Below are 11,346 nucleotides of genomic sequence, written 5' to 3'. Positions count from 1 at the left end.
TGAGGATCAGCGTGGCAGATGTGTTGTTACTTACCCTTATCAACTAGGGGCGGCCCGTCAGGAAGTCCAGGATCCAGTTGCAGAGGGAGGTGTTTAGTTCCAGGGTCCTTAGCTTAGTGATGAGCTTTGAGGGCACTATGGTGTTGAACGCTGAGCTGTAGCGTTCTCACGTAGGTGTTCCTTTTGTCCAGGTGGGAAAGGGCAGTGTGGAGTGCAATAGAGATTGAATCATCTCTGGATCTGTATGCGAATTGGAGTGGGTCTAGGGTTTCTGGGATAATGGTGTTCATATTTCAGAAGAACATGTGTGTTCTTTAGACATTCAGAACAGTGAAAAACTGCATGCTGAAGGCAAATAGAGCCACTCTACAAATTATTACTAACCCAAACACAGTGGGGAACAATGAGGGCCTTCTACGCTTTCAGAGAAAGGCTAAGGATTTGTAAAATAATATTATTTTCAATGATGTTCTGATTTAAGCTCTTCAGTTTTTGTTAGAAAGGAATGGGTTAACACCCATTAAGGCCATCAGACGCTTGACAGAAGGCACCTGCCATTCAACTGTATTATGGCAAAATGTTGGAGTGATAGTGGAATCAACCAATCACATTGACTTGTAATGGGTGGGACTGTTTTTACAAAAACCTTCTCAAAGGCCAACAGGACACTGCAAAAGTGAGCAATAGTTTTCCCGCGGTCTAGCGAGCTAACTTTTGTTGTAGACTAGTTTGCAGCAACTGTTATCGAAAAAGATGTTGTTGCTAATTTGTCCCTTTTTAAAGAATAACTTTTAACAAGAAGTTAAGTTTCAAATTATCATCATCTAGTCAAAGACCAATACAATTTTCACTAGGTACAAATTCCATGAGAAAGTACAGGGAGCTAGCGAATTGTTTGAACAGTTTGTCACTGAGCTGCATCTGCTTGTGAAAGACTGATTATGCAAACAAGGATGAGATGGTCAGGGACCGTATTGTATTTGGAATACACTCACCGCGAGTGAGAGAGAAACTTTTGAATGTTGGGTCTGAGCTAACGCTGGACAAAGCTATCGACATAGCCAGATCTCACGAGCTAGCACAGGTTCAGATGAAAACCATTTTGGGCGGCAGCACGAGCGCATCACGTGAACAAGTAGTCAGGCAGACATCAGAGCACAAACTCCAAACGCCCCAAAACATGTGGATATTGTGGATACAAAGTGCATGGCGAACAGGGAAATTGCCCAGCTAAAGGCAAACAGTGTACTAAATGTGGAAAATGGAATCACTTTGCAAAAGTGTGCAGAGATTACCGTGGAAAAACTGTACATACAGTGAGTGAAGATGAAATGTCAATCAGAGTCAAATGCTGATGAACTGTTTATTGATTCAATGACACAGAAAAGTCAGAGACAGAGCAAGCCTTTGCTGACATTGAGATAGGAACACGAGCTAAAGTTCAAACTAGACACTGGTGCACATGTAAACATTATTCCTCTGAATAAGTACCGAAGCTTGACATCTGAGTGCGAGCTACAGCCCACCAAGCGCAGACTGACCTTTTTAAAGAATAACTTTTAACAAGAAGCTAAGTTTCAATTTATCATCATCTGGTGAGTGGAACTGTGTTTTTTTGTTGGAGCTTGCATGCTGTTGTTAGCCATCTCTTTGAAAATAACTTGTATGAAACATTGTTCATTTAAACTTTAGATCACCAGTTACTTTGTGTGCTAAATGTGAAATGTCTTTCGCAATGGGAAGTAATAGTTGGACATTTCGATTGGGAAATGCTTAATGGTTGTGTTTTTGTATTCTTATGATTGGGACCTACTGGCTTATTTTGTCAGAGTGAATGGACTGCTTATCCTTTAATATCATGCTGTGTGTGATGGCTGTCTTTCCATCAGCCCTATGCAATGGTGTAGTGTGCCTGGAGAAGTGGGTCCTGTTTGAAGGAAAGGCGACCTGTGTGAAAAATTCCTATAGATTTTTCAGATTTTCACTAGCAAAAAATCACACTTTTTAAAATAAAAACGACCAAATTGTGATGTTCTAAGTCCACACCAATCCTTAAACCACATCAGGAGACACTGAGGTCTGGGAAAAATAAAACAAATATTTTTGGAGGGTGTAGTTGCCCTTTAATTCAATTGAGAAAAACAAATGCCCTCCCCATTGATTTAAACCAGCATTATATATTTGTCAGATAGGCCTACATTGCTGTCAATATTTAATTGGGAAGGTTATTTGGGAAAGCCTTTTGAAATGTTCATGCCCTTACAAAAAAAGATTGCAGTAAAAGTGCAGTAACTGCAGTCGACTGTGGTATTTTGGACACAGTAATTGCAGTTGTACTGCAATGAAACTGCACTTACACTGCAAAACTACTGCAGTAAAAAAGGTTATTTTGGACGCAGTATTTGCAGCATACTGCAGTTATACTGCACTATACCTGCAGTTATACTGCAGTGTACTGCACTTAAACGGCAATCTTTTAATTGTAAGGGAACAGCGCATGATGACTGAATTGTGCATCTTAAATAGTCTACTAACCAAGACTATGGACCAAACTTTTTCAATACCTAGTTTGCATACCCAATGTTGCCTTAGTTAGCATTTGCTGGTAGATATAAATTGAAACATCTTTCCTACCTACCAGCTACCAACGTCATTCTTCTGTGAGCTGCTCCATGCGACAACCAGTTGAGAGCTGCTCTCCTTTGGTGCCTGCAGATGATTTTCCGCTGAAACTAGGCGGTGTGCTGCGCGCATGTAAATATATTTCACATGCTTTTTGATTGTGTAGGCTACTTTGTGCATGATTTCTCTATTGGTTCCAAACTTCTTCCATTTTTAAGAATGATGGAGGCCACTGTGTTCTTGGGGACCTTCAATGCTGCAGAAATGTTTTGGTACCCTTCCCCAGATCTGTGCCTCGACACAATCCTGTCTCTGAGCTCTACAGACAATTCCTTGAACCTCATGGCTTGGTTTCTGCTCTGACATGCACTGTCAACTGTGGGACCTTATATAGACAGGTGTGTGCTTTACCAAATCATGTCCAATCAATTGAATTTACCACAGGTGGACTCCAATCAAGTTGTAGAAACATCTCAAGGATGATCAATGGAAACAGGATGCACCTGAGCTCAATTTCGAATCTCATAGCAAAGGGTCTGAATACTTATGTAAATAAGGTATTTCTGTTTTTTATTTTTACATTTGCAAAAAATTATTCAAAAAATCATTATGGGGTATTGTGTGTAGATTGATGAGGAGAAAATGTAATTAAATACATTTTAGAATAAGGCTGTAACGTAACAAAATGTGGAATAAGTGAAGGGGTCTGTCACGATGCTGAGTTAAGGGACGGTAAACGGAGCGCTCGTAGAGTGTCATCCTTTTATTAAACTTATCACACTATACGTTCTCAAAAATAAGCAAAGAGAGACAAGCACCAAGTGACTTATGTGCCGTGAACACAATAGCAGACAAGCACGAACAATGATCCACACACAGGTGGATGTGAGAGGTGCCTAAATACTATCCCTAATCAGAGACTAACTCTAGACAGCTGTCTCTGATTGGGGATCATCAACTCCCTTAGTATTCGTGTGAGGGCTTGACTGTGGTCATACCACTCCCCCTAGTGGAAATAAGGCCTACCCACAGTCAAACCTTCACAGGGTCTGAATACTTTCCGAATGCACTGTATAAAGACTTAACATTTCCCCGTCTCCCCTTACTAATAGTGAGCGAGCAACTTTCCAACAAATTTCTCCACTCTTCCCTACCAGCGAGTCAAGGAAATTCTGACAAAGTAAAGGACAGTAATGTTACGAGTAAAGTCGGAATCCCAGGTTTCAATAGGCAATAAGATAGGCTATTAATGTTTCAATAAAGGAGTGTATATATTTGTCCTGGCAAAGTGGTTTTATGCGCTGACTGAATGGAAGCTGATAATTATGAGTTTTTTACTCGGCTAGTGGGAAGAAATTAGGAGTCCTCACTATCCGAGACCGAGTAAAGGCAGAGTAAAAATGTATCCAAGACTCAATATGCGGTCTCGAGACCTGACTCGAGACCAAGACCGGTCTGGAGTACTACAACACTGTTAAGCAGGGTAAGTAGGCATCTGGATGGAGATCGGTCTCACTGAAGTGCATTACCACTCATTTACTAGTAAGAGTCACTGTTCAGGCAGACATTGTTGAACTGTGGCTTCACATTCTATTTCAATATACCTCTTTATGTAGGTTGAAAGCATGACGTTGAGTCAAACATGCCATTTTACTATACCATTTTACTATCAACATTGTAACAAGGTCAAATAAAATATGTCAAATCAAATCTAACATTCAACATAATTTCAACCACCCAATATACAGTATATTGAATATAAGTTCAAAAAATATATATATTCTATGTGGAATTTTCAATGCAATTTCTATGTATACATAGTTCTGATGATTATGTTGAAATTATACTGAACAAAAATATAAACGCAACATGTGTGATGAGGTGATGTTGAAGGAGTCAGGCGCAGGAGGGTAAATCACAGAATAACAGGCTTTATTCCACAACCACAGAGTTATGCAGGAACGCGTCAAAACACTCCAGTACGCAAAACAGGCGCACTTGAAAATACATGGCACACAGGAAAATATCCCGCCGATACAAAATACAAGGAGCTCCACCGAGCTTCACTATTCTCCACAATAAACAATCACACACAAAGACAAGGGGGCAGAGGGAACACTTATACAGGTACTGATGAGGAAATATGAACCAGATGTGTATAATAAACAAGACAAAACAAATGGAATGATGAGATGAGGAGCGGCAGTGGCTAAAAGGCCTGTGACGACGACCGCCGAAGCCTGCCCGAACAAGGAGAGGAGGCAGCTTCGGAAGAAGTCGTGACAACATGCAACAATTTCAACGATTTTACTAAGTTACAGTTCATATAAGGAAATCAGTCAATTGAAATGAATAAATTAGGCCCTAATCTATGGATTTCACATGACTGGGCAGGGGTGCAGCCATGGGTGGGCCTGGTAGGGCATAGGCCCACCCATTTGGGGAACCAGGCCCAACCAATCAGAATGAGTTTTTCCCCACAAAAGGGGTTTATTTTAGACAGAAATACTCCTCAGTTATATCAGCCGTCCAGGTGGCTGGTTTCAGACAATCCCGCAGGTGAAGAAGCCAGATGTGGAGGTCCTGGGCTTGCATGGTTACACGTGGTCTGCGGTTGTGAGGCCGGTTGGACGTACTGACAAATTCTCTAAAACAACGTTGGAGGCGGCTTATGGTAGAAAAAAATAACATTACATTCTCTGGCAACAGCTGTGATGGACATTCCTGCAGTCAGCATGCCAATTGCACACTCCCTCAAAACTTGAGACATCTGTGGCATTGTGTTGTGTGACAAAACTACACATTTTAGAGTTGTCTTTTATTGTCCCCAGCACAAGGTGCACCTGTGTTATGATCATGCTGTTTAATCAGCTTCTTGATATGCCACACCTGTCTGGTGGATGGATGATCTTGGCAAAGGAGAAATGCTCACTAACAGGGATGTAAACAAATTTGTGAACAAAATTTTAGATAAATACACTTTTTGTGCATATGACAATTTCTGGGATCTTTTATTTCAGCTCATGAAACATAAGACCAAGTTTTACCCAAATTTTTATGTTTACAACGCTGGTTGAAATTATATGAAAACAGTATTGGTTGATGTACGTTGATTCCACGTCACAATACGTTGACAAATTATGTTGAAACAACATTGATTCAACCAGTGTGTGCCCAGTGGGACCCCTGTTCGAGGATGTCCGGGATGAACTTAACCAGAAATGTGTTTAATTTAATGTTCATTGTTTTTCCGACAGATTGAGAACCTCGAGAAACAATTGGAGAGGCATGTGGTAGGTGAAGACATTTAGGAAAAAAAACAATTAAGTGCTGCCCACATGAAAAAATACTATAGTTCACTTTCGTGAACTAACACTCGCACTTGACTTTTTTCCCCCTTACTAGATCTGACTTTGCCGATAGCTAATTTATTGACGAAAAATGTACTTACTGTGATATGTGGTTGTCCCACCTAGCTATCTCAAAGGTAATTCCACCTAAAAACGACATTTTGGTATTTGTTTCATTAGTCTATTGTTGACATAGTCCCAATTTATTTTGCTTGTCAGTAATCAAGTTTTCAACATATGTCACTTTCAAAATACAGAAATCATCCTTGTATGACTAAAGTCAGCAAAAACACTACAGTGAATACTGTAATATTTACTGTAGTATTTACTATAGTATACTGTAGTACTTACATATAACTACAGTATAAATACTGTAGTAAAAGACAGTAGTGTATATACTATAGTAATTAATATACTATAGTAGTGTTTTTGCAGACTGTAGTATACTGTAGTATTTGCTGTAGTTGCAGACTGTAGTATTTTTGTAGACATAATTGTGTTTTTGTTTTATTATCTTTGACATAGAATTAGAGGCTTTCTCCTTCAGGAAACCTAGTGGAGAAATACTAAAATAGCAAATGTTCCATAACCACTAGGTAGGAACAGCTAGTTTAGAGGCTCTACTCTTTTCTATAACCTTTAGGGAACACAATATGGTCTATACTTGGCATGTATGTTTCTCACTTATGGGTGGCACAAATTGTGTTATGGGAATGGGCAGGGTATATGCAAATTAAATACTGTAGTATTTTTTTCAGTTAAAGTGTAGTGTTTCTGTAGACTGTAGTGTTTTTGCAGACATTATTGTAGTATTTACTAGTACATTTTTTTTTTTTTTGGGGGGGGGGGGTGTAATACCGTATTTACTGTAGTATTCTACAACATTCTATAGTAAGTACTACACATGATCAAGGGATACTATTGTGTAGTATAGTGTTCTACAGTATACTACAGTAAACTGTAGTATTTTTTCATGTGGGTGTAAGGTGCAGGACTGAACATTAATGTTGTAACCCTCTCGTTTCTAGAATGAAGCCTGTGCTGCTAAGGATGTGTTGGAGAGGGAAATGGCTCCTCCGTTAGAGGTACGTCCAACAATTGAAATCTTCAGCTGGAACATTAATGGAGTTCATTCAGTGGCTATGTGCCGTTTAAGATGAGGGAGGACACTTTCTTTCATGAGCATGGCCTTATTTCTATTACAGCATATTGGATGACTGTCATTCATATTCCATTCACCCAGTTCAATGTAACAGCGATAGGTTTAGGCTACTACCTGATCCTTTAATTTTCCCTATACCCATCATGAGGTTGCTACAACCTAGCCTATGAATGAGTTTATAACGTAGGTGCACACAGGTCGAGAGACAAATATGAGGTGACAGTGACACATGGACATACAGTGACATTAAATACCGTCTTGCACACTCTTGCCTGCATCTAGCTGATATAGGGTGTAAATTCAGGTATGTTTATCCCCATTTTGTTCCATTTAAGAAATGTTTTTCAACAGAATCGGCAGAATGAATACACCCCTGATCACACGTAAGCACAGTTAACTTTCATAGCAGCCACGTTGTATTCCTTCTTGCATCTATGCGCTCTCCTCCTCACCTCTTCACTTCGCTTGTGGACTTCAATGCACAACACATCAGCTGTATGTGACCAGGCGAAAAAACCTTCCCAAGCCAAACCGCTACGCACAGCCTACATTGTTGTCACTATATTAGCTAAAGTAACATCATAGTAAGCATAGCTAATATAATTAATGTGTTAGTAAACCCGCTACAATCATGCAGTAACGTTAGTGTACAGTCAGTAAGCAGTTACACTGGCGGGCCCCGGTGGCAATACATTTGTCAAACCAAAAGCTGGAAGAATTTGTGTTGTGTTGGAAAGTCATAGCCAGCTAGCTAACATAGCATCCCTCTGTTTGAGCAGGGTGTTTCAGTAGGCTAAACTAGCTAGCTGCATTTGCTAGCTAAGTGAAACTGAAATGACACTCTCTCTCTATTTCTCTCTTGCTTCTTCTTCATTTTGGAAGAAATTAATTTGTTAAAAACTGTCCAACTACTGTCTTTCTCTCTCTTTGAGTCAACTACTCACCACATTCTATGCACTGCAGTGCTAGCTAGCTGTAGCTTATGCTTTCAGAACTAGATTAATTCTCTGATCCTTTGATTGGGTGGACAACATGTCAGTTCATGCTGCAATAGCTCTGATAGGTTGGAGGACGTCCTCCGGAAGTTGTCATAATTACTGTGTAAATCTATGGTGAGAACCATGCGCCTCCTAGGTTTTGTATTGAAGTCAATGTACCCAGAGGAGAACGGAAGCTAGCTGTCCTCCGGCTACACCATGGTGCTACCCAACAGAGTGCTGTTGAGGTTACTGTAGACCTTCTTTGCAAAATAATTAGTTTTAATCAGTTATTTGGTGACGTGATTATATTTAGTATAGTTTTATCTAAAAATTCAATTTTTATTTTTATGAACTCCACTGAGTTCATTGTACAGTAGAAAACATACGCAATTCACAAACATACAGTGGGGGAAAAAGGTATTTAGTCAGCCACCAATTGTGCAAGTTCTCCCACTTAAAAAGATGAGAGACGCCTGTAATTTTCATCATAGGTACACGTCAACTATGACAGACAAATTGAGGAAAAAAAATCCAGAAAATCACATTGTAGGATTTTTAATGAATTTATTTGCAAATTATGGTGGAAAATAAGTATTTGGTCACCTACAAACAAGCAAGATTTCTGGCTCTCACAGACCTGTAACTTCTTTTTTAAGAGGCTCCTCTGTCCTCCACTCGTTACCTGTATTAATGGCACCTGTTTGAGCTTGTTATCAGTATAAAAGACACCTGTCCACAACCTCAAACAGTCACACTCCAAACTCCACTATGGCCAAGACCAAAGAGCTGTCAAAGGACACCAGAAACAAAATTGTGGACCTGCACCAGGCTGGGGAGACTGAATCTGCAATAGGTAAGCAGCTTGGTTTGAAGAAATCAACTGTGGGAGCAATTATTAGGAAATGGAAGACATACAAGACCACTGATAATCTCCCTCGATCTGGGGCTCCACGCAAGATCTCACCCCGTGGGGTCAAAATGATCACAAGAACGGTGAGCAAAAATCCCAGAACCACACGGGGGGACCTAGTGAATGACCTGCAGAGAGCTGGGACCAAAGTAACAAAGCCTACCATCAGTAACACACTACGCCGCCAGGGACTCAAATCCTGCAGTTTGCTAGAGTGCATTTGGATGATCCAGAAGAGGATTGGGAGAATGTCATATGGTCAGATGAAACCAAAATATAACTTTTTGGTAAAAACTCAACTCGTCGTGTTTGGAGGACAAAGAATGCTGAGTTGCATCCAAAGAACACCATACCTACTGTGAAGCATGGGGGTGGAAACATCATGCTTTGGGGCTGTTTTTCTGCAAAGGGACCAGGACGACTGATCCGTGTAAAGGAAAGAATGAATGGGGCCATGTATCGTGAGATTTTGAGTGAAAACCTCCTTCCATCAGCAAGGGCATTGAAGATGAAACGTGGCTGGGTCTTTCAGCATGACAATGATCCCAAACACACCGCCCGGGCAACGAAGGAGTGGCTTTGTAAGAAGCATTTCAAGGTCCTGGAGTGGCCTAGCCAGTCTCCAGATCTCAACCCCATAGAAAATCTTTGGAGGGAGTTGAAAGTCCGTGTTGCCCAGCGACAGCCATGCTCTAGTAGTCTGAGCTAATCAGAACACACTGTTTAGACATGGATCTTCTTCTGCTTTTCTAAATTCTGTTCTTGCCCCAGGCTCTCAGAATGGGAAGAAGTGGTGATAGGAAGCAGCGTCGCCATGGAACCCATCTGCCATCTGGTGCCCATGCCCAGCAAGTCCTACCTGGCACCAAACCTGTCACCTGGTGCCCCAATCCCGCCTGGTCCCCGGGTTATCCACGTAACACATGGATCCCCTTTCCAGCACTCTGGCATTATCAATGGACCCAGAGGTCAAAACCACTGCCCACCACCCAGCGTACCCATGTGGCTTACCCTACCCAAGCCAGAGCCCAACTCCACCCTGGGGCTTCTGTCCAGCCTGCTGTGGCTGATCATGGACCAGCAGCTCCATCGGTTGGGAATGCTAGCTCTGTTGAGTTTGCTGAACCCAGCAGGAGCAGCAGCAGATGAAGCAGTAGTATCAGCAGCACCTGTGTGCTGCTAACAGCTTTGCTTCCTCCACTGTCAAAGTGCCCCAAGCTGGGCTCAAACCAGTGATCCTCTGCTTCGCAACACACTTGACCGCCCTCATTGACAACGTTCCAACGGTTTAGCCACCCAAAAGGTACTGATTGGATGCCTCCATCCGCGACATTTCAAGCTAGCTGTGGAGTGAGTTTACAGTAAATTCCTAACTGCATTACACCCCCAACGACCCTGACACCGCACAGGGGCCCCAGCTAGCGGTGTGTGGCTAAATCAGCATGACCACTCTCTACTCTTTCTTTTCTCCTTTCCTTTTAAACTACAAATTCTCTCTCTATAAGGTGTTTCCCCATGTCTTGGCTTCAGATAGAACAGATAGCCCACCCACATATTATACCGTCTTGATAGACATCATTGGCAGTGGAACGTTTTTTAGGACATAAAAATCATCAATACCTGGCTAACTAGCAAAAATATAATCTAGTCTGTGAACAAATTATTAGCCCACTGGGGTATTAGTGCAGATGGGCAACCCCATGCTTCAGCCATCTATGTATAGCCACTATGCTGCATCAGTTTTACACACTGTAGGTGATGATTCCTATTGCTAAAATAACACACCTGTCTGATAATATGGACCATGTAAGCCTATAGGTTATTGGGTGAAAGAGCCAGCCCTAAAAATATAACTTTTTAATAATACATTATTGGGCACATTTCAACATGGGGTGGGGGGGGGGGGGGCATAGTATTTTAGAATGCCAATAACTGGCCATATATATATATAACTGGCCATGCATAAAGTGTTACCTTGCTGTTAAAATGCTGGAAAATCAAATTATGGATATGGAAAAATTCACTCTGCAAATGGCCTGTGGGACACTTCACCTGCTCTTGGTGAAAGCATAAATCTATTCTGCTGGAAGCCGAGTTAGATGGTAGGGACACCCAGGGTTAGGGATGGTGTTGTCCTCAGATGAGTCCTCAAATCTCTTGGCCACTGGACGACTCCTACACTAGCTTTGTTTTACCTTATCTTATGATGGGCCTATAGGCGTTCAAACTGTGGTTGTGGATTTTAAATTGCATACACTAAGGGGTCAAATAGAGGGGGGACCGGGGTGTGGTGGGATGGTAGACCTAACTATTTTACAATTA

The 11,346-nt window shown here is 41.4% G+C and overlaps 1 protein-coding gene across 8 annotated transcripts in view; it reads left to right on the top strand.

Moving 5' to 3' along the window:
• The first annotated feature begins 1,363 nt into the window (after window positions 1-1,363).
• The window catches only part of LOC311111964 (uncharacterized protein), a 426,062-nt gene continuing 416,079 nt past the window's right edge, over window positions 1,364-11,346 (top strand). For 2 of the 8 annotated variants that reach the window (XR_014610811.1, XR_014610813.1), the window contains exons 1-5: window positions 1,364-1,595; window positions 2,642-2,754; window positions 3,067-3,170; window positions 5,880-5,915; window positions 7,001-7,057. Coding sequence is in view for 1 of the 8 variants with exons in the window: in XM_084154907.1 (XP_084011033.1) it covers window positions 3,102-3,179; window positions 5,880-5,915; window positions 7,001-7,057; window positions 9,796-10,173 (549 nt within the window). In the remaining 7 variants the exon portion in view is untranslated. Of the gene's footprint in view, window positions 1,596-2,641; window positions 2,755-3,049; window positions 3,180-5,879; window positions 5,916-7,000; window positions 7,058-7,485; window positions 7,518-9,795; window positions 10,485-11,346 lie in introns of those variants that run through there. The other 6 variants (XR_014610807.1, XR_014610808.1, XR_014610812.1 and 3 more) reach the window with 5 other exon arrangements.

The sequence above is a fragment of the Coregonus lavaretus genome, assembly GCF_964263955.1.
Source record: "Coregonus lavaretus genome assembly, chromosome: 38".
Lineage (NCBI taxonomy): Eukaryota > Metazoa > Chordata > Actinopteri > Salmoniformes > Salmonidae > Coregonus > Coregonus lavaretus.
Note: the sequence above shows the minus strand (reverse complement) of the source record. Positions and strands in the feature narration are given on the sequence as shown.